Source organism: Oppia nitens, unplaced genomic scaffold (assembly GCF_028296485.1).
Source record: "Oppia nitens isolate AA-2021 unplaced genomic scaffold, nextdenovo-longstitch-racon4-pilon3 scaffold18_pilon_pilon_pilon, whole genome shotgun sequence".
In the NCBI taxonomy this organism is placed as follows: domain Eukaryota; kingdom Metazoa; phylum Arthropoda; class Arachnida; order Sarcoptiformes; family Oppiidae; genus Oppia; species Oppia nitens.
The window spans coordinates 2,001,031-2,026,638 of record NW_026533197.1 but is presented as its reverse complement, the minus strand read 5'-3'; the positions used below and the strand labels follow the sequence as shown (position 1 = coordinate 2,026,638).

The following is a 25,608-nucleotide window of genomic DNA, read 5'->3' as shown; positions in this document are numbered from 1 at the left end:
TTTTCCCAAAATATAAATAATTTTTAAAAAATTAATAAAAACTTAAATTTTAACAAAAAATTAAATAATAATCTATTTAAAATAGTTGATAAAAGACTACTAAAAATAAATTATTTATATATTATTTTGATTAACAAATGTATTATTATGTATTATAGATAATATGTACATATAATTATCATCACATGTGTATATATGTGTATATTATAATATTTATTTACTAAAAAGTCTCTTTAGATGAACACTGGTGTAAAATGTTGTCAATATTTGATTGCTATTACACTATAAGTTAGTGTTTATGTGATAAATAAATTAAAGAATTGAAGAGTCAATCGATAGTTATTCCAATCAAACAGTATTTCATTAAATATAACAAATTATTATAAAGAAAAAGACGTCTGTTTTGGACACGGAGTAAAAGTATGGATAAAACTTGAATATATTTTCAGATCAAAGTTCTAAAGCCTTAATATATTAATACTGTATATATGAGGGTTAACAGACCAAAAGTGTATTATACAATATAATACAATGTATAATACATTACCGATTTTCCTTACAAAAGTTAAGGTCATTTAGTATTTAATAAAAATCTAATTTCTAAAATTCCAATTTCTATTCTATTATTCTAAAAATTTTATTGTTATTAAATAATATATTAGTTATACATTGTATTATACAAAACACAAATTCAAAACCTTTTATTTTTCCAATCTTGGTTTATACAGTATATATATCATATATTCTATGTACATACACACAAACACACACACATATGTATATATATATATATATACAGTATATACATACATACACTCATATATATATACACTGATAATATTAGAGAAATTCATTATTGGTTACTATTTGTTGGGCGCATGTCTTTAAATGGTGTATTCATATGATATAATAGTATAGCGATTACAGACATTCAGAGTTGTCTGGCATTTAAAACGAAGCAAAAGTTTAGTGAAGATATTTGAGTCATTTATTTGTGTTTCAACCAAACTTTGGTCTAACTCTCCATCCATTTACTGGCAATAACTTTGTTGTATGTGTTGTATGTGTTGTATGTGTTGTATATGTTATATATGTTATATACAGTATATATAATATGTTATGCACTCAAATGCCAACTGTATATAAAGTTAATGTTAAGCAAAGCAATCGCTGACTTAAGCAATGTATTTGAGAGTAGTTTTACTCCAGAGTTCATGTTTTTCATTACCGATCAAAAAAGCTTTCAATTGATATCATTTATATAATTTAAATCAAACTTTCTTTAACATTAACACCAACCGTGCACTTGACGTAATCTAATCTATTTAGTGATAATATAAATATAATAATTAAAAATAATTATTAAATATACAGTATATTAATTATCGAGTGAACTAATAAATTGCAACAATTTTAAATAAATATCTTTAATTTATGATTAATAAATACTAATATTACTTTAGTTTTTATGTATATATGTTTTTATACATTAATAAATTCATTTTAAGTTACAAATAAACACTAATATTTAATGTTAATTTCTTAAAAACTTAAGTAATAAAAATGTTAAAATCAAACTATAGTTTATATAAAATAGTAAATTTAGTAATTATTTTGATTCTATTAAATGGTAAGTTTATCTTTTATGATAATGAAATTACATTAAATAAAATAGATATATAAAATAAATATGTAAAAATTAGACAACATAAAAATATTTGTATATAGAAACAATCCAAACAATCAAATATAATTTATCAATAATAACTTTAAGATAAATGTTGTCAAATAATTATTTTTACTATTAAATAAGATAAATTATGAATAGTATATTTACTATATTAGTAATATTTTAATTTTTAATAAATACTTACAAATATGACTTGTAAAAAATTAATTTAAAAAACTAATCTATCAAATAAATCATTTATTACATTTTTAATTGTTATGAATAAATATTAATATAAAAAATCATATTAATTTATATTTTATTTGAAATAATTTATTTAATTAAACTATTCTAATAATTTTCAATAATAAAATAATAGTTTTGTAAATAAGATCTTATTTTATGAATTACATAATGAATATAATACATGTTTACTGTATATTTTATTTAAATATATATTATTAAAAATGCATATAAAACATAAATAAATTTTGCAATTTATGTGCAAATGATTTGTAAACTTCTTGTTTTGCTAATTAGACAGTTGTATTAAAAGCAAAATATGTCATATTTTTAGATCTTCTTTAAAAAAATTAAATATAAAAACATTTATGCGTGAAGTGCATTATATAATAACAATTAAAGATTAAACACGAAAATTTTATTTATATACTCTTCAAACCAAAACCAAATATACAAAGAAATTTTATATTTATGAAAAAATTTCAAAAAGATATTAAAACTAAATAAATCTTATGCATTAAATTTACAGTATTTTATATTATCCGCTAAATATTATGTAAAACTCATAAATATAATTTATATATAATTTATTTTTAAAATTTCATTAACAATAATTTCTAAAATTCATAGTTCAATATTCATATGATGTTGTTTTTAAGATAGTTTTAGACAATTTATTTAATTTTAAAATTAAATTAAAAAGTTTAAAAAGTAATTTATTCAAACAATTAATGAATGATTTAAACAAAACTTTCTAAAAGTATTTTTGTGAATTATACTGAAATTGTATATCACTTTTATAAAAGTAAAATAAATTAAATTACAGATATTTAAATAAAATTTTTATAGTTAAATATTTAAAACCGAAACCGGTTTGAAGCTTTAGTAACAATCATAATGTTTGTCATACAGTATTACATACACTACTATTATATAATAATTAATGAAATAATTTATTACTCAGATTATCATTTGTCCCAATTAGAGAGTTATGACATTTAGGTATTTTATAAAATGGCATATGTTTTCATATAATTTTGACAATATTACAGTGCATTAGTTTACATTATTTGTATTTAAATTTTTAACTTTAAAATAAATGTACAATATAATAAGTAATTAATAAGTAAATTTTCAAAAATTTTGTTACATTCTAAGCTAAATATTTTAGTTAATTTTATCAGAAATAGTTATAAATATAATTTATCAAAAATTATTAATGGGTAAAAAAGTTATAATAAATTGTAATTTTAATAAAAAATCTTAAATAACTTTTTTCCTATTATTCAAAAAACATAATTTTTATATTATTTTATTGTTTTTGCCTTTCTCTATGTTATGTGAAAAAATCAATATAATCAACATTTGATTCATTTCGGGACAACATTTTTATAGAAAGTTTATAAATGGAATTTCTTACTACAAAATCTTTGTTTGTTTTGCTTTTAATATATTTGTTTTTATAATATACTATATAATTAATAATCGATAAATTATTAGTATTTAATTGCATTTAGTTTATATTTACAAGTATATCAAATACTACAATCAATTTCATTTGAGTGACTGCTGTACCGCATGTAAACAACAATTAAAAGTTAAGTCGTTATTAGTATATTCACGAACTCCTGAAAGGAGTACATATCTGAATTCTATATGTCCGTCCGCTTTTAATTGAATTTTTAAATTTTGACTTCAGATTTGGATTAAGCATCAAAAATAAGGTATAGGGGATCAGCATTAAAATTTTGATATCTCTTCGGGAAAATAGAGAAAATGGCGGCAAAAGTAAAAAAAATTTAAGTAAAAATTTTAACGTTAAGAATTGTATAGAGCATCAAAAATAAGATATAATAGTTCAACATTGTTTTTCAAAAAATGGCTGCAAAAATATAAAAAATTAAATATAGGGTAATTAATGTTTTTCTAAGATTTATATTATAAATATAAAAGTAATTTAGTTAATTAGTAATTATTTTTAAAAATCATATTTATGAAGTTAAATAATACTGAATCATTTAATATTTCATATGAGTAGTTGAGTTTATTTTGTCATACTAAATTTTAATTCGGAGTATGAGTTCGTATGGAAATGCTTTCTAGCATTCTCAGCTGGTTTTAGTTACTTTCTTTAATTATAAAAATTACTTATATAATAGTTTTCTAATTTAATATTTATTACAAAAAAAATTATTGTAATTTACATATTAATACAAATTAACATTTAGCGTTAAACTATTGTTTACAAAATTCTATAAAATATTTAATGAAATTCAATTACAAAGTATTATTGAAATTTTATTTGTATAATGTATGAAAAATAAAGATATTATTTATAAGAATCATAAAATATCACAAAATTGTTACAATTAACAAATATTATGTATTATTCTTATTTATTTGATAATTTTTATACATAAAATTAAAATATATTTTGATATTTAATAAAATACATTACCGGTATATATAGTATATTAAAGTATAGTAATATAGTAAAGTATTAATTATTATAAACTATTTAAAATATCAGTGCATTTATATAATTACAATAATTAAACAAATATTATAATTAAAAATGATCTAATTAAATCAATTATACTATAATATATTTTACAGTAGCTTACATAGAGATGGGCAAATAGAAAGTTTCTAAAAAAATTTTTAGGAATAAATTTCTATAGAAATTTAACTTTATTGTTATACTATATTAATAATGAGATATAATACTATTCAATACTATATAATGTATAATGTAATAGTAACACTATTATGCAAAATGGGATACCTATATGTAAAATAATTATAATTATTTAATAATAATCAGTTTTGTAAAATTTTAATAATCATTTTATTATATATATAAGAATTTAAGATAATTAAATTAATTATTTTTTACTTTAATTAATAATTAAAATATAAMTACTAATATTTAAGTATTACTTGTAAATACAATGTATTGTTACATGATAACATATATCGAGAAAAACAAAATTAACATRGGGATCCCATAGATAGAAATTTCTTTTAGAAACTTTTTAGAAATTTCTCTATTATTTTTTAAATTTCTTTTTTTTGCCAACACTAAGCTTATATTTAAAAGTTTGTGTATATGAATATACATTATTTAACATGGGATTTAATAGTTTAAATATAAACAATTTAATACAGAAATTAGTTTTTATAATTATTTTAATTTCAATATAAAATTTTATTTGGATTTTGCAGTAAAATAGTTTTTGACGCAAAAAAAGAATAATTGAGTGAATCAGTCATTGAAGCGAATCAATAATAATTTACTTTCAATAATATATTCCTTATATATTGAGTTCACATAAAAATTTATGAAAGTCTTGTCAGTTGAATGTATGGCTTTCATAAAATCATATATTACTATACAATACTATATGAATGCTTTTGATGCCAATAGTTGTATACAAATAGATTTCCACTTTACTTCTCAATAACTCTTACATACCATTACTTGTTGTAGAATATACAGTATATATAGTAAATATATTATATATATGACATTATTTTTTTATTAGAAAATATCTTTATTAATAATAAAAAATAAATTGCTATAAATCATAATAATAAGATGTTTTGAAATGATTATTTGTAAATTAAAGGTCATAAAATTAAAAAATAATATATACCATATATATAAATTTATATATATTGTACAATAATATATACAATACTTACAATAATACATAATATATAAAAATAATACTTGATTTTTCTGTTAAATTTGTTATTTGAAATTATAAAGAAAATATTAAAAGTTATTTGATATCATATAATACAGTATATTTAATAAAAATAAATATTTTAATATTGCTATATATAATAATAAATTTATATTATTCTATAATATGGTTATGGTATAAATATATGGATATAGTAAGCAAACCAAAGTAAAATCACATATTTGTCAATGAAATGACACATCCATTTAGATAGTATATAGTACTTAAAGAGAGAGAGAGAGAGAGAGAGAGAGAGAGAGAGAGAGAATATCTAAAACACAGCAAATTATCTGTGATGTAGTTCTCGAGTCATCTTTTGTTTCATTCATTTGTGATTCATATAAATGACAGTCAAAGACAACCACAAGAGTGCATATAAATCACTGATAAATAACATTCATTTGGATTACATTTACACAAACAGTGACTTTAACTCAACTCAATAATTGACAATATTTTACTTTATTTTTTCTCTCTATTTGTTTATCTATCTATATATTCTACACTCATTTACTCTTTCATTGTCTCACTTTTTTTTATTTATTTCATAAAATTACTATTATATTTAGATTAGTCTTATTATTAGTATAATTAGTCTTTAACCAGTTTTTATATTACTGAAAAACGTTTTCATTATTTGGTAATAAATTAAATCAAATAAAGGCTAATAAAGAATTGTAGTGAATCTCGACAACAACTTTATTATCAATAAAAACATTTAATATAAATTTCATTGAAAATTAATTTACTTAAATTAAGTCATCTATTTTGTTGTTAATTTTTTTATAATACTATTTTTCTATTGTTTTTAAACAAATTATAGATATAATGAGTATTTTATTGTGTTATATTATAACAATGAAGTTAATTATGAATTAATAATATTTTATTTATATTTTAAATATTTTTTCTTATAAATTAACACACTTAATTATAATTTAAAGTATCCATTATAAATTTATTTATTTATTTAAAGATTAGATAATACTTTAAAATAAAAGATAAATGAGATTAAATTTTACATAAATTTTCTGATATAACAATTTATATAATAATATAGAGTAGAGTTGGAAAAAATAAAGTTGTATAAACTTTTTAAAAGAAATTATTGTTTTATGGTATTTGAATGTTAATTTTGTTTTCTTGATATTTGTTATGTATGAATAATATAATACAGTACTAAAGTATATTTCTAGATAAGAGTTAATTGTTATAGTTTAGAGTGTATAACATAATTTGATAGTAATTGTTACTTCAATTGACCAAATATTATACAATAAATGAAATTTACAGATCATTGAGTGAGAGATGTCCCAAATCGTTGACTTATTGATAGCTTATTTGACAGTACCGTACATTCCGTTGTTTATCAGATTATATCCTCAAACATATAGCTTATGCACTCACATGTGATTTCCCTTAACAACAAAAATAAAGTTTTTAAAACTGAGTATCGATTGAATTGATGTAAATCTGTTGAGAAGTGAAAGGCAATGTGAATCTTAACTATGATAACAATGATGAATGAGTTAAGAGATTTTTCATTAACAACTCAACCATAACTAGTGTAACCATTTCACCATTTTTATAACTTTACAATTAATTTTGTTTTATAATAATATATTATAGAATAGAATTAAGAAAAGATTTAATTTTTAAATTTTATGTGATATAAAAATTCAGTGCAATTATTGGCAATTTATTTGATAACATGTCACTTCATTTTTTAATACTATCAAAAATAAAGATTTATCTTAATTCTTAATCTCGATTTCAAAAATGGATTAAAATAAAAGTAGACTAAAAATAAGAAAATTATTCAGTTTTATGGACATGTAATATGATATGTATTGCACAATAGTATACACATTTTAATCTGTCAATAGATTTTAATAGTTTTTACAATTTTATAATGCGTGTTAATCAAAGTTATAATTTATTTTCAGATAATATCTTAAATTTATATTTTAAATATATTAATAAACAAATTTATGTATTATGTATACCGAAAATGTGTGATTAAATATTAGAATAAGTTGGTCACTCTAGACATAACACATTAGTGCCTTTCAATGAGACAGCCATCACAGCATATATACTATAATGTTGTCTTTACTAGTGCTTGTATTATGCATTAGATTTGTTGAATAAGAGAGTTGTTTACGTAAAGTAGCAAAAAATTATTCAATAATCACATAAAAAGTAGTTTTTTGTAGAAATTTGCATAAATAGGTAAAAATGAGTTTGAATTGAGTTGTGTTATGGTTTACCTCAATGTGAGACAGCATTAACTCCAATGTCTTAACAACACATCTTTAACAGTGAATTACAAACACTATTAGTGAGACTCAGAAAGAGGTAGTCATTGAATGAGCTATTAATTCCCTTTTCTATTATTATAGTCTTATTTAATCTTTTTTCCCATTTGAATACAACATATGATATTTGTTTTCATTACTTATTTATATGCAACACATTTTGTGTTTTGCCAAATAAATTAATTTATTAATAATTCATATTTAATATTTCTTATTCATTACGGTATCTTATAAATCAATATAATATAAATTAGTAAAACAATTGTGTCAATTATGAATTATAATTTATAATAATTATATATATTTTAATTTATTAAAAATTTTATTCATTTAGCTGGTGACATTCATATGTATTGTAATAAATATTTAAATTTTTATAGATTTATATACAGATTTCATTACATTTGATTTGTTAGCACAATTGTTAGCACAATATTTTATTTAAATAATGGAAAGTTATGGAAAAAGACTTTGTTTTGTCTGATTATACTTTAATATTTGTTTGTATATACTGTATTAAAAAGTTCATCGTATAATAATAATATTATTAATATAAATAATAAATATATCTATTATTAAAATATGTGTTTAAATGAATATTATTGCAATATTAATACAGTACATAAAGTATTTGTGTTATTATTAAAATTACTCAATTTAATCAAAAACAATGTATTTTATGATAGAAATTAAAAATGTGTGCAAAAATTTTGCATATTTTAATTTCCTGTTCAATGTTTAGTGAATGAATATCCAGTAATTATTTGACTAAGAATTAAATACTGTTTATTATTGTATATAATGTTAACTTTGATTAATAGAAAACTAGTAAATATAAAAATTGTGTAAACATTTTGTTTTATATAATAGTTTTATTGAATGTATAATTTTGTGTTTAATTAAAAGGAATGCCCAAAGCATTGAACAATTGTATTGATTTTGATTAGTTAACACTAAATTGCTGTATAATATATAAATAATAAAATTTTATTTATTAAAGCAATTATGCAAAGCATAAAATTTATATATATATACCGGTATATTAATATACAGTATTATACTGTACTATACTATCATACAGTATATAATATTATTTCAATATAGTTTATGAATTGCATTTATTTCAAGATAAAAATTTTATTAAATTATATTTACAATATATATTAATATTACGTATTTAATTTATATAAATTTCATATTAACGCATAAAATCGAGAACAAAGTGATTAATTGAATAAAACAATAAACCATTTTAAATTAAATCATGGGGTCAACAGAAAAATGTCCCAAATTCCCAAAAATTGCCATATAAATGGTGTAAATGGGAGAAAATTCATAGGAAAGTAGGGAATATTCCCAAGAAATTCCTTAATTTTCGAAATATTTTCTTAAATTAATAAAAAATAATTTAAATTATATTTATAAAATATAAAACAATTCTTCTTTTAAAATGCAAAACTTAAAAAAAATAAATTTTAGAATATAATTAATTATTAGTCTAATTTATCTTAAAATAATATTCTATCTGTAATTTACTTTTTTTGAACAAACAAATTATTTTAAAGTTTTTATGTTAGATATTTTTATTAAAATAATGTTATATTTAGATAAATTAACAATATTAATTATTTTTTCCGGTTAATATTTAAACTCAACTACGGTAATTCTTAAATTGTTAATAATTATTTTATTTTGACTAAAATTTTAAAAATAAATAATAATTTTACACTTAAAATGTAAAATATAAAAGTAATTTATAAATAACATTATTATATAAATAAGCTGTAATTATCATTATTTTAATTATCTTAAAATAATATAGTATTGTAATATAATTACAATTGTAAAATAATCAGAATTATATTAAAATAACATTATATATTTTAATTTTAACGTAGTTTAAACTATCTTACTCATTTTTATTAAATAATTCAATTTTAATATGTTATGTTAAAGTTAAAGTTAATTTGAATAATCAATATTACATTAAAAATTATTAATAAAAATAATTTTTATTAAAATTAATTAAAACTAATCAAGTTAAACAATTTTTTAATAATTTTAACACAAAAATTTATTAACAATTTGTAATTTATCTCAATTATATTATTAATTTCAATTAAAAAAGCTTTAATAGTGTTATTGACAAACTAAGTCTCTGATTTAATGTCTTTTTTAATATAATTAAACCAATTATTTGATCTGATTTTTAATTTATTTTAAAAATTGTTTGACATTGAAACAGTTTTTTATTTTTTAATATATTGGTTACAATAGTTAATAGATAAACATTAAAATATTTTTTCATGTTTTATATTAATTTTTGTTTACTTTTTCTTACTTAAATATTAAAATTTAATTTTATTTACAACTAGTATTTCATCTTATTTAGTTTTAATTTACCATAATTTATTAGTATTTGACAAATAAAAAATATTAAATTTTTTAAAAATATCTAACATTTAATAAAATTGTAATATATAAAATTTAATATAAATATCAGATTTTATATAATTAATCTCTAAATATGATATTCACAATAATATTTTAAATTATATTAAATATATAGAATATATCATTAGTTTAAAGGAGTATAACTGTAAATGGAAAGCAATCAACAATATCTTTAAAACTAAATAACATTTTAAAAAATGTATTATAAAATATGTGTAAATATAAAGAAAAAACTGTAAACTAAACTGTAAATATAAATTTACAACTATTATTATAAGTCATAATTTATAACATAAATTTGTATTTTATTTAACAGCCTTAAATTAAGCACCAATTAATTCTAATATTTAAAGATTTGATTTATTTAATAAAGATTTCGAGTAAATATAATACTAATAATTTTTTTACATTAAAAATTTAATTTTTGAAAACATTTATTATTAATTACTTAAATTTAATTAGTAAATTTATAAAATCTATAATAATTTAATTAGTTATTCTATGAAAATACTTATATTAGCTAATATAAGTTTATAATAACTGCTAAGTTATTGGCGTTTATAATTTTAATAAAAAATAATTATATAAATCATAAACTGTACATTTAAATTATATAAAAAGTTATGTATTATTGCATAACTTTTTATATAATTTTATTAAATTTTAATATGTATTATTTAAAAAATCAATAAATTTGGTTTAAAGGAGTTATTTCTATATTTATTTGTAAGTTTAATATAAATGGCATAAATATATTAAAGTATATAAATTGTTAGATTAGAAGAATAATAATCCGATTAAATAAACAAAAACCCGACGAATTGGTTATCAAAAGAAAAGACTTTGAATTAAAGTAATTTCACTTTTATTTTTATTTTATCTTTCATTTAGTCGACTCTGCAATTTATACGACAAATACCGGTATAAATCATAAAATGTTTGAGTGTTTCACTTATATTAAGGATTGAATATAAATATATATTTTTAGAAATAACTAAATGATGAAATGAAATGACGAAAAAATCAATATTCAATATACAGTAATATAGACTTTGAAAACAATTTGTGAGCTGTGATGAATAAACACTACAGTATTTTAACAAAATACAATAAATATCAGTTACACTAAATTTTATATTGACACAAAAATTAAATTATTTATTATTAAATTAAATATATTATGTTTATTATTATCATTTATTATTGATGTTATAGTTATAAATAAAAGTGTATTTATATATTATTATTATTATTTATTAATAATCAAGTAATTATGTTTTACTAAAAAATTATCATTACAGATATATTTATTATTTAAAAAATAATTTTGTTAATGTTATTTATAATTATTTTATTTAATTCTGATCAAACATTATGATTGTTATTTTATTATGTAAATACTGTATAATACAGTAGACTTAGCATTAGTCTTGATTTTCAATAACAAATTTTATAATTTTGCATAAATTTTATAACCATAGATTAATATTAATTATAGCTATTGTATTCTATTAAATGGTCAAAAAATTAAGAAATGGTCAAAACTATATTTAATATTATAAAATACTGTATATCTTTAGTAACTATATGTACATTATTGTCAAATAATATCAAACTTTAAAAATTAATAGATATCTTATTACAATTTTTATCATTTACTTTATGATTCTAAACAGTGTATTAGTATCCATCACAAGTGACATTTAATTAATGTTTTTTTTAAATAAAATTATGTTTCCATAGACTAGACTATGAGTACAATTTAGTTAATTACTATTAATCAGACTYTCCTACCAAACATCTTAAGTTTTGACTATAACTGTAAAAATGATATACAATTGCAGCAAATATACAGTACACAGTGTGTACTACACACCTAAAATAACATTAATATTGTAGAACACACTAAATAATACACTATATACTGTAGTATATACAGTATAACAATAGTTATATTGACTATTTATAATAATAAATAAACTTTATTTATTTAGTATATCATGTATTGATGTAACAAATAAATATTCATATTCATATCACATGATTTTTTGTTAAAGTTTATCAATTTTAGTAATTAATTTTGACTATAATTATCTTAATATTTTTGATCTTTGTTTAAATTACTAAATTAATAATATATTATAAAATTATCGAAATTTGTTTATAACTCCGACATAAAATTACTTAAGTCTATAGCTTTTTTGGCTTTAAATTTGAATATTAAAGTACAATAATCTTTGGAATCAAATGTTTTTTTTTTAAAAAAGATGAACAAAATGTCCGACAAAATTAAGAAAATAGTAATCTAGAAATTAATATAATTTAAAAATATCAATTTATTAAATCTAAAATTTTACACACAATATGATATTTAATATATGATATATTGTCAATATCTATCTAAGTTTTATCAATTAGTTTGTTAACTCCATTTAACCCCTTTAACTCTCATCCGACCCCTTGGGTTAAATTATGGCATGAAATATATTTTAATTGAAAGTATAAATAGGATATTAAATAAAAATTATGGGCAAACTTATGACATTTATGAGTAAAAAAGAAAAAAATTGCAAATATATTACAAATTTGTGTGATTTTATTAGGGACACTAAATGATTATCGATTACTATGATTATAATTTTGATAAATTACTTATTAATAAATGTATATTTATATTTAGTATAATTTATTTATGATAAAAATATTTGTAAAAATAAAAATTAATGATTATCGATAGAATATATTTGTATAACTTATATTATAATCATTGTTAGGTCTAAATTTGATCATTACTTATATTTAAGTGAAATCATTTGTTATATGTATAGCTATAATAAATAATATATATTATAGTATAAACTCTGAATTATCACAAATCAATTGCTAACAAACGGATTGTTTGGTATTGTTTTGACGGAAAGTCCAGGCATTTGATCGATTAGTAGTGCCATTGGATATAAACATTGATTGATTAAACCGATTCCGTTATTATATGCCTTCCTCAGCACCCATAGCCAGAGAGTCGTTTATTTAAGAGTTGGCCATTCCGTCATTGATTTAGTTCCCAATAGCTATTAGTTATCACAAAATAAATGACAAAAACTAAATATAATTTATTTGAAACAATACAACACAATCACACAGTAATATATTAAGTATATCATCACATTGTATACAATTTTTCACATATTTCTTAATTTATATCTCATAAGAACCAGCATTTGTTCCGCGATTTAATACATATGTGTCGGCGGCTTATCAGCAATTCTTTCGAGTGCGACCTCAACATCAAGAAGTGGTAGAAAACTCAGAAGTACTTCTACAGTGTCAGGTCGCCAATCAGGCAGGTCTTGTTCAGGTGGGTCATCACCAATACATATAACACATATATACAGTATATTAAACAATATATTACACAATATCGATACTCAATTATAGCAAATCCATTGCTTATCCCAATAGTATATGCATTATAACAAACACTGACACAAAAGTTGTATTAATTCATTAAATTTAAAATTATTAATTACAAAATAACATTTAAATATTATTTTTATTCAAAGATTAAATACATTTTATTTAAATTTTAATAGAATAACTGTATTTAATGGCAACAAAAATAAATCAAAATTTTCATAATAGGATAGTCACTGATAAAGTCAATGATAAACTTATTGTTTTCATTAAACTTTGGTTTATTAAATAATATCATTTATCTTTCATATACAATGTGTGTGCAAAACAATGTCATTTGGCATATGTTTTAACTTTAAACTCAATTTACAGTTGATTTTTACTGAATATAATGACTTTATAAATAAATCAAAATATATGACTTAATTTACATAAATTTATATATTTAACCATTTATTGCAACAAACAGTGGAGTAAAGACGGATTTTTATTGGGTATGTATTGTAATTTGTATTGAATTGCATTTGGTTTTTAAAATAATTTAATAAATTCAATTTAAATTTTAAAAATAAAAATTATTATATTTTGGTGTAAATACTAACACAAATGTTTTTAAAGAAAATTCACAAATATTTTCTTTATTTTGTAAATTATATTAAGTGAGAACTACTTACGTTAGAAAAGTTATATAAATAGTATTTTTTCATAAAGTAAAGTAAAGTATGTAATAAATATGAGTATAATTGTGTGTAATGAGTACCCATTGGGTAGTATTGTATGAAAACATGTGAAATAAAAAGATGTTTTATTTTATTTATTTGTAATAAAACCCTTCATTTACTGCTGACTGACTCAACACATCTACTATTAATAGTACTCTTATTGTTGGATAAAAATACAGCAAAAATATATTATTGCAAAGATTTTTACTGTTTATACAAATAATAAATATAATAATATATTATATATGTTTAACACTTATTGTTTTATTCTTATAATAGCTACTATTTGATAGTTTCTTACAAATTATTATCCATTTAAAAATATGTGTAAAAATTATGATTTATAAATTTATCATGATATATTTAGTAAATTTAATATAAAGATATCTAAACACTTATGATATTAAAAATTTATATAAAAATATTACAATATCTGAGTTCATTGACATAAATAAGTTGACAACTGTTTGCTCGTTTGAGTGAATATTTTCAACAGAGAATACAAATGCAATCAAATTGAATGCCATCTCCTTATGGCTGAACACATAACACATTGAAAGCACATTCAATGTATTTATTCATTATATTTCAGTCACTACTATACTGTAGTATTAGACGACTAACTCATCGTTATATATATATATATTATTGTATAAAAGCATTTCATTTGATGTTAAGTGATATTTTTATTATTGTCACAATCATTATTAAATATGATATTTTAGTTTTAATCATTATATAAATATAATTCTGTATACATCAATAACTTTTTGTTAATATAATTTTTATTATATTATTTCTTGTTTTCATATAATTTTATTTACAGTATACAATATATGCTTTTATATTGATTGAATTATATTAGATAATTTTGATTATAATTTCAAGTAAATGAACTAAACAATAATTAGATATTAATAGTTACAATAACAATATTTATTATATATTTAAATGTGTCAATCACTTTATTGGTAGACATGCAATCATTGTTAAATGCTTTAAATAATATAATATTTATTTCAGTTCAGTGTTAGTGTCGATAACTAAACCGGAATTTAATTTGAAATAAACCACAGGAAATGTGAACAAAATTATTATCATTACAGTCAATGTATACTCAGTTTTGTATTAATAGTCCAAATGTAACGCCATTTGAATGCATGTAATATCATAGTAGTTATACAGTAATACAGAGAGGGATGATATTATAGGGTATAACTGTGCTATCGATTAGCTATTTTTCACGACTTTCCAACTGATTTAGACTCACATCTTATTTGGTAACAACTGATAGATCACATGCTTTCAAACTAATACTTCTTTAAACACGGAATTCATTGTTTTATATTATAATAATATGTCTTATTCTGTATTTTCAATTCATTCACTGTTTGTTTAATATGAAATACAAATCCAATTGAAATGCCACTGTTTTTGTGGTCAATACTACACTATTGGCTGCCTTTAGATATAAATTTATATTTCATGTCATTCACAGTTTCATTGCATTCATAATATTTTACTAAAGTTACTCTCAATTTGTATATTATATTCAAGCTTTTATAAAATAATTTAATTGAATTCAACTATTTTTTTTTATAAAAATGTATTGAATAAAGTTGACAAATTATTTCAAATTAATTTTATTAAAACTTTTATAATAATTAAATTATATATATATAAACATACAATCATTTTTTAATTTATTATACAAACATAATTAAATTATAAATATTTACTATATTAACACTTTGTGAAAATGTTATGTTCATTATAATTTCCATTGAACAAAATTGTTTTTAATTTAATATAATATTGATTTGTTAAAGAAAATTATTATATAAAATATTAAAATTAACAATGATATAAACATAATTAATTTAAAAATATTAATAATATAAGATTTTTAAAATGATTAGTAAATTTTAGCCCATTATGACAAAAGTTACATAATAGTGATTAGTATATGAATAATAATGATGTTTTATACAGCATTAGTCCAAAAAAATATATCTGTATTAAGTTGGTTAATATTAATCAATAATTTAAAATCAGAATCTAAAATGTATAGAAAAATATTATAATGATAAAAGCCCATTAAATTTTAAAATATGTTTTATGTATTATATAATTGCAAAATAATAAATAATTTAATATAGATGTTATTTTATATAAATTTATAATTACATAATACTATATGAATCATTACTTGTGATTATATATTACGTAACCTAATTATGACATACAAAATATTAATACGCCAATGAAGACATAAAAAATAATTGTAAAAAAAATCAATTATTAATTAAGTGTATAATATATATACTAATAAAATGAACATATAATCAGGTTTTGATGCTGACATCCCTGGTTGGCCCCGATATTCAATGAGTGTCGATACACAACGTGGTGTTTATAATCTAAAGATACAAAATATACTATTAAGTGATGAGGGTATATATATATGATTTTTATTACTATAATTATAATCCTATTTGCCATTTAAATTAATAACATTAATATTGGTTATATATATAATTTAGGTGACATCGAGTGTCAAGTGGGTAAGCAATATGATTATATAATTTTAAATTTAACACTTTTAATATATACTGTATTTTATTTTAAAATTATATGTTAAAATTGTATAAAAAACTTGTATGTGGTATGCAATTGGATATATACACGCCATTAAATAATTAAATAATTAATATTATTTGATGTTACAGTATTTGTTACAATAAAACTATAAAAATAGAATTTAACAAAAGAATTGATTTATTTCATACTTTTACATAAAATTAGAATAAAATTTATATTTATTATATATAAAATAAACCAGTTGAGAATGCTAGAAAGCATCTCCAGAAACAAACTTTAATGGCTTAAATAGGCTGAGAACCATTATTTTGTCATTTTATTATTAATATTAGTCATAATATAACCAAAATATTCACTGCTGGCAACCCTTAGTCTATAGAAGTCAAATTATATTCAATATACAGTATACTATTGCTGAAAACCATTAGTTTATTTGAGTCATAATACATACTACATATGCATTTTAAAAATCAGTTAGGTCATATTTAGAAAAATTATTTTTGTTGACCATGTTGTTCATGAAAAATAGGTAAATACTATTACAGACAATCATATTCTACATTTTTATCCAAAGTCCATGAATCCAAAGTCAAAATTTCAAAATTAAATTTTTTTAATATTTTGACCATCATTTTTGTCTATATTGTTGATGTGATGTCATTTTTTGATACTCTAACCGAATCTGAAATCCAAATTTCAAACATTGATACATATAAACACAAATACATTCCAAAAAACAAACTTTTTTGAAAGTTTGTTTCAAAATAATTCATTTTTAATATTGTAATGCATTGTGTAATCTTTATGTAATGAACGGTAATCGCGTTTTTATTACAAAATTCACTTTAATAATAATACATTTCTAAAAAACATTTCACTCACAAAATAATATTTACATTTTTAATTTGCAAAATTTGTGAATTTAAATTATAAAAATAATCCTTTATTTATTTAAAATATTTTCTACTTTATCATCAATTTAATTATAAAGTAATTAAAATAAAAGATATAATAATAAGTATATATTTTAAATAAAAATAGTTTATTATTATTATTATTTAGTATTTTATATTTCACATAAAATATATATTGATTTATTTTACGTATTATATAGAGATTGATATTTGCTGTAATATGTAATCTATAGGGAATATAGACTATATTTCCACAAATATATAGTTATTTTTGGTGTTTTCAATGAAATCCATCTTTTTATCGCTTAATCTGAAAAAGTCTTTAATTTTGTTGCAATGTATATATAGGTCCGACAAAAGACAACAAAGCCATACGAGCCAACTCTCGTATCACTGTTTTAGGTAAGAATATCATACAAATGTCTAGTATTTAGAGCTCAGGGAATTCACATATCTCTCGACTGATATATTTTATAAATTTTTTCATTATTTGTTTTCAACTTTTATTTCTTTTTGATCAATGTTTCTTTACATACCGGTATACACATCACTATATATTTGATACACTATAAAATGACTACCAGTCCCTCCCCATGAGATTTCGTTGCTGTCAATAAACCGACCGTTTGTCTCAAATACAACAAAACAAAGCAAAAGTCAACCAAACAATAGACTTAAAGTACGAGAAGCCGAAAGAATCGGATTGTTATGTAATACAACCACTCTTTCAAAGCCACCAACACTTCTCAAATGGTTTCGTAATGGAGTCCCTCTTAGTAAAGGTATTACTATTGAATAATTCACGTAATATTATTTCATACATTAAATTATGATAATCCAAACGCTATTAATTTGTATGATTTTTATTGAATAAATAATTTACTATAAAAAAGTTTTTATTAACACAATTATTTATTTTATAAATCATATATTTGAATACAGAAATTTTGCTATTAGTTCACTTATTTAAATAAATAATGTTTTTAAAATTAATTTCAAATCTACATTATATAACTGTCATTAAAATTTATTTAAAATGTTTTAAATACAAAAAATAATTATTGATAGTTTAATTTAGTAAATAATATTGATTTATGTTCTAATTTTAATTATTTAATATAATTTTTAAAGCTAATATTTGTAATAATTCAGATTATTTTTATTTTATGATAATATCGAAGAATTTATTACATTAAAAAATAAATAATATATTTAATTTAAAATGATTTGAAAGTAAAATTGATGAAATCATACTTGAAATACATTTAAATAGACATCTCTACGACTATATTAAGTGAAGGTTTGGGAACATCTGGTAAATTGACGTCCACTTCAAGTGTTATTTATATTTATACAAAACTAGACGATAATGGTATGCATTGTTTCTGTAGTTTTATTTATAATTCACTGCTTCATTGGTATTGTTGTATATTTTATGTTAAAAGGTGTTCAATATAGCTGTCAGGGCGAACACCCGGCGCTCACAAAACCGATAAAGTCAACCATCACTTTAAGTGTGCTTTGTATGTACTGTAGACTATTACTATAGACTCGCATATCAATTAAACACAATTTAGACTCACATCAGGCGTTACTTATTTGAAATCTATTTAAGATCCGCCCGGTTTGCCATCAATTGAAGGATACACTGATGGAGATGTCATTAGAGTGACCGACACACTAACACTCGCCTGTATTAGTCGTGGAGGAAATCCATTGGCAAAATTGTATTAAATATTAATTAATATATATATTTTATTAACTAAATTTGTAAATTTTATATTAATTTAACCAGAATTTGGTATAAAGACAGCGAAGAAGTGGATAATACGTATTCCGGTTCCGGTGGTCGCGAATCCACTAATATATATACATTTATAGTCAGTCCGAGTGATAATAATGCTGTTTATAAATGTGAGGCCACTAATGATGTGACCGCTCAGCCTTTAATTGCTTTAATTCAACTCAAAGTATTGTGTGAGTCTTTATTTCATATATTTTATTATTTGCTTAAATACTGTATATATAATCATGTTTTAAAAATTCTATACAATAAGATAAAACTATTAAAATTAAATAATATATAAATATATTTATACATCAAATTTTTATAATGAATATATGTATTAAATTATAAATTATTACTGAATATAAATATATATTTCAAGGGTTTTAGAAATTTTGTTATAATAGTTATCAGTTTTGTTTCTCTAAGTCATTTGGGAATAATTTTCCGATTTTTTTATTTTGCTATAAAATAGAAAAACAAGATTAATATCTCTATTAAGAGTAAAATTGAGTTCACTTTTGAAACTTGATTTATATTTTATAACATAATAAAGTGTATAATATTTTATATATATTTTATAAACATTTAACTTATTACTCAGCTATTAGTACTTAATGATTAAATTGAAATATAATTAATAAAATTATAGTAATTTTTTATAAAATGTGTTGTTTAACAGTTCCCGCCGTCAAAGTTGATATAAATGGTCCAAAACAAGGAAAAGTTGGAGACGTTTTGACTCAGACGTGTATTGCTGGACCGGCTAATCCCAAAACTGAACTGACCTGGGTTATTGATGGTATTTCAATTGACTATTTATTTTTAAATATGACTATTTTATGGTTTAATTAATAAATATTTAATTTATTTAATATAGAAGTTATTTGTTGACAAAAAATGTTGTTTATTTGATTAATTATATAATATATTAATTTTAATATAAATTTACATAAACATACATTATTGTAATAGAAACAAACTCTTAAAACAATTTTTTAATAATTTAATCTATTATTAAGGACACACTGTATTGCCATTAGAAATGTGGTTTATTGAGACACGGGAGGGATGGTTGACGGCATCAAACGTATCGTTTACATTGACGAGTGCCGACCCAAACACCAAAACAATCTCATGTTATTCAGTCTCTGAATCAATCGGAGAAACAATTGTTCAGACAATAAATATTGATATTCTATGTAAACATTTATATTACTATAAAATTATATACTTTAGTAAAATATATTATAAATTATATGATAATAAGTACTTTGCTTTTAATTTTAATGCATTAATACTTATTTTATGGTCATATATATATAGACCCACCCGGTGTGCCATATATTATAGGATTCAAAGAGGGAACAGCACTGGAATCGGGAGAACTCTATAGATTTAAATGTAAGTCACTTTAAATATTATAAATATATTGTCTATCGTTTTGCATTTGTATGCATTTATCATTTAAAAATGTGTCAAAAGTAGACAAAATCTAATCTAAAATCTACTCTTTTTTATAACGGATAAAAGCTTTCTCACCAAATATGAATTATTCATAAAAAATTTTCATCAAATTATATCAAATGTTTTAGGGTTTAAATATATATAAACATCAATTTATAGATGTTGGCTGAGAAAGTTTTTTTTCAATCAATTGCTTTATAAAAACATAAATATTTAATAATAATACTGTATATTGAACATTGTAACAAAAATATGATTTAAATTTAAATAATTTTAATTTAATTTATTTTATATTTTATTAAAGCTATTTTGTAAAACAAAAAAATTAATAGCAAGCAAAAAATAACATTTTGATAAATATGAAAGTATAAATAAAATTTTGATTAATGTTCAAGTTTTACACGAAGTACATATAGAGTACATACCATATATTTTTAAGTTTGATAGAAAGATATGAAACATTGATTTTATATTTTTATTTTGTGTGTATTTTCAAACATCTATATAAAATAAAATTATATGCTTTATATATTTAATATATTTTTGGATTACTATTTTTATAATAATATTACTATCGGTTTTTTAAAATAACTGTTTTATAAGATGGTGTTGTATTTTTAGATATAATGCATTGTTATTTGGATCTGAATTAAAGTAAATCTAAATTAAACAATTATAAAATCTAATAATTTTTTAAAAATAATTTATATTCAACATTTATTTTTTAAAGTGATCATAGCTTGATATTACTGAATAAATTTTACGAAATAGATTTTATAAATATTTTAAAAATGTATTTTTTGAGAAAATTATCTACTTTATAGCTTTTTCATTTTAACTTAATTAATTATAAATTTATGCTTTATATATTTGATATATTAAAATTAATTAGAAAATTGTGGAAAAACTAACAATAACTAAATACTTTTTAATAATTTATTTTAATACCTTAGAAAATTGTATTATAAATGTTTACAATTAAGAAATATTTTTGAATCATAAAACATGCATTTGTTACATATTTTTTTTAATTAATTATTAATATTATTAGACTATTATGGTTAATATAAAACATTAATTGATATCAATTAAGGCGTTTCGATGGGAGGTAATCCTCTGCCGACACTTCGCTGGCAAGTTATCAATGCAAACAGTGATACCAACTCTGACAGACAAATAAGTGCATTGACTTCAATCTCTGGAAGTGGTGTTTCCAGCGAACTCGTGATTAGGGCAGAGCCAGCAGATAACGGTGCCAGTTATAGATGCGAGACTTCCAATACGGCCACAAGTCGACCATTAAGTGCTTTAATAAAGTTGTCGGTGCACTACATCACTGATTCAGTTAACATTGAATTAAAGACAAAACACGTGAAATCAGGAGATGTGTTAAATTTATTGTGTGATTCCGGTCCTTGTAATCCATTGTGTCAACTATTTTGGTATCGAAATGGTCTTCAAATTGATGGCACAGAAAATAAATTAACAGAAACTAATGTACCATTCGGTGGAAAGACTACACAAAGCGAGTTAAGACTAGACGTCACCACAAGAGATGATAACACTGTCATCGCATGTGAAGCTGTCAATCAAGTTATCAGCAAAAGAAGTATTACTAACATTACACTCAGTGTCTTATGTGAGTTGCAACTCATTTATTATATAATAGTAATTGTGATTATAATTATATCAATGGTATATAACTTGAATATATAGTTAGGCCTCAATTTTTGGTACCGCCTTTACAAAAATACGATGTGATTGAAGGCGCCGACATTTCTGTTAATTTGACGGCGAGAGGCAATCCATCACTCATTTCCTACATTTGGTCCAAAGATAGTCTTCCTCTGTTTGATATATCGGAAACAACAACATTAAGTAATGTTGTTATTATTGAAAAGCAACACCAGAGACGACAACACCAATTATTATCTTATGGTCCCATTTTGACTATAAAAAACATATTAAGAGAGGACGCGGCAGAGTATGATTGTGAAGCCACTAATAGCGAGGGAACCACCAAAACCAGCATTTTAATCAATGTTTTCTGTTTGTATTATATTATTCATATATTTGCACACTTTATGCTTATATTCACTATAATATATGTAATATTATATAATTGTCTTGTATTGTTGTCGTTGATAAAGTCGCTCCAATTATAGTTGATATCTCTAAGACTGTAATAACTGATTCCGGAGAATCTGCACAACTCTATTGTCTTTGTGTGGCTAATCCAATGAGTGATGAACTGATTGTATGGAAAAGAGAAGGAAATACTAATTTCTTAAAAGATGACAGAATTAATGTTCACAACGAAAGAGGAAAGTCTGTTCTCTCCATTTCCAATGTTAACGCCGACACCGATAGTGGAGTATATGAGTGCTGGGGTTTGTCTTACAATTTATATTCAAATATAATACCACTTATTGTAATGTTTTATTTAACTTAATATTAAGTCAAAGCTTTTTTTAGATGCATTTATGTTTTGTATAAATTTATATTTTAAAACCTATTTTTGTTTTCTTTAATGGCTTGCATTTAAAAAGGTTTATTTTAAAACTAAAGTTTTGATCCGTTTTATTAAATTATGCTAAAAGGATATATTCTTTAAGTTAAACTTTTTTTTTAAGGATATCTTTAAATATTAGTTATGTTTTACAGCTAATAATGGTATTGGAGAGAAAGCAATAGAGAGAATAGTGCTTCTGATAAAAAATAAACCGGAAATAGTGTCAAACATGACGACCGTCAATGTGGCCGCCGAAGCGTCCGAAAGTGTTCGGATGGTATGTACCGCAAGCGGTGTCCCCACTGTTCACTTCAAATGGTTGGGCGCCGACAATGAGATATTGACGACTGAGAGTGAATTGTTAGTCAATAATAATGTTAAATATTTTCGCTATGCTTTACAAAGAAAGCAAATTTCTGACACATTATTTCAGAGCTCTCTAACTATAAAAAGCTTAACTGATAGTGAACTGAATAAATCATTTGAATGTATTGCAAACAATGATAAGGGAGAGACACAAATAGTCATTAAATTAAGAAAACGAGGGAAACCCGACCCGCCCTCCGATGTTAGACTCGTTAATATCACACATAACAGTGCTTTCTTGAGTTGGACACCGACTTTTGATGGCGGAATCGATCAGTCGTTTCGAGTCAAGTATTCTGCTATCGGAACAACTAATTTTGAGACAAAAGAGACGAACAAGAATTGGATTGTAATCAAGGGATTAGATAGTGATTCCAAGTATTACTTTGTTGTCATTGCTTTCAATGTCATTGGAAACAGTGATGAATCAAATAATACAATATATGCCACAACTTATGGTTCAGAATTTGATTCAAGTGAACCACTCATTGATAGTTATTTCAAACAAAAGTCAGATCTGAGTTCAAAATCATTTTCTATTATTATAATAATTGTTTTATTTGCGGGATTTATCTTAATTATATTGAATGTCGGTTTACTGTTGTGTTATTATAAATGGAAAAAACAAGTGCAAAGTAGACATAAAGATAATAATAACCAAACATCAAGTGCTGGTAACAAAAATCATGCAAATCTATATAAAGATGTCGTTAATGGAGAAGCGACTCTTATGAAGGGCTTGACTCACGAGAGCACTGATATGACTGATATGACCAGTGCTTTAATACCGATAGACAAACAGTTGACATATATTGAAAGTACAGACAATGGCGATCACTGTCAAGTGCTTCTTCTTAATGATATCAACTCTTCTTCATCATCATCACTACAACAACCATTATCTCACGTTTTGCTTAGAAATTGTCAAAACTCTCATAAAAATAAAGACTTATCATTAGAGGCATCCGATTGTCCTGATATTATCAAAAACCCTAATATTGAAGTAAGAAAACTAGAGTTTAGTATATTATTGTTTATTATGTTCATAAATGACTATCAAAATTAATAAAATTTATTTTTATTTTCCATAAGAGCTATGAAATGGAGACAATAGTCGATGAAAATTATAGCACATTATCTCAAAAACAACTCAATAACTATTGCAATCATATGAATACAAGCAATACATTAGTCAACGATTCTGTAGTTTATATACAGAATAATAGTATTAAAATTCAATCAAATTCTGATTCATTTAAATTGAAGTCAATTCTCAAGAATGGAAACCTTAAGTCCCGACCAACTCATGACATTCATATGCTTTAACATTCATTTCTTAAACTAATTATTATTTTGTTTATTTTGTTGTATAATATGTTTATAATATAGAGTA

General features: G+C 21.4%; 1 protein-coding gene across 1 annotated transcript; it reads left to right on the top strand.

The window, feature by feature from the left end:
• Positions 1-1,151: 1,151 nt before the first annotated feature.
• LOC128965913 (nephrin-like) lies at positions 1,152-25,608 on the top strand. Its single transcript, XM_054312690.1, has 20 exons — positions 1,152-1,216; positions 1,569-1,630; positions 13,646-13,791; positions 14,317-14,341; positions 16,919-17,023; positions 17,113-17,133; positions 18,433-18,486; positions 18,669-18,866; positions 19,358-19,456; positions 19,530-19,607; positions 19,700-19,811; positions 19,880-20,061; positions 20,553-20,672; positions 20,893-21,072; positions 21,197-21,274; positions 22,431-22,976; positions 23,054-23,386; positions 23,488-23,727; positions 24,002-25,218; positions 25,308-25,608. Exons 1-20 carry the CDS (start codon positions 1,152-1,154, stop codon positions 25,539-25,541), a joined length of 4,095 nt encoding a protein of 1,364 aa, XP_054168665.1. The 3' UTR covers positions 25,542-25,608.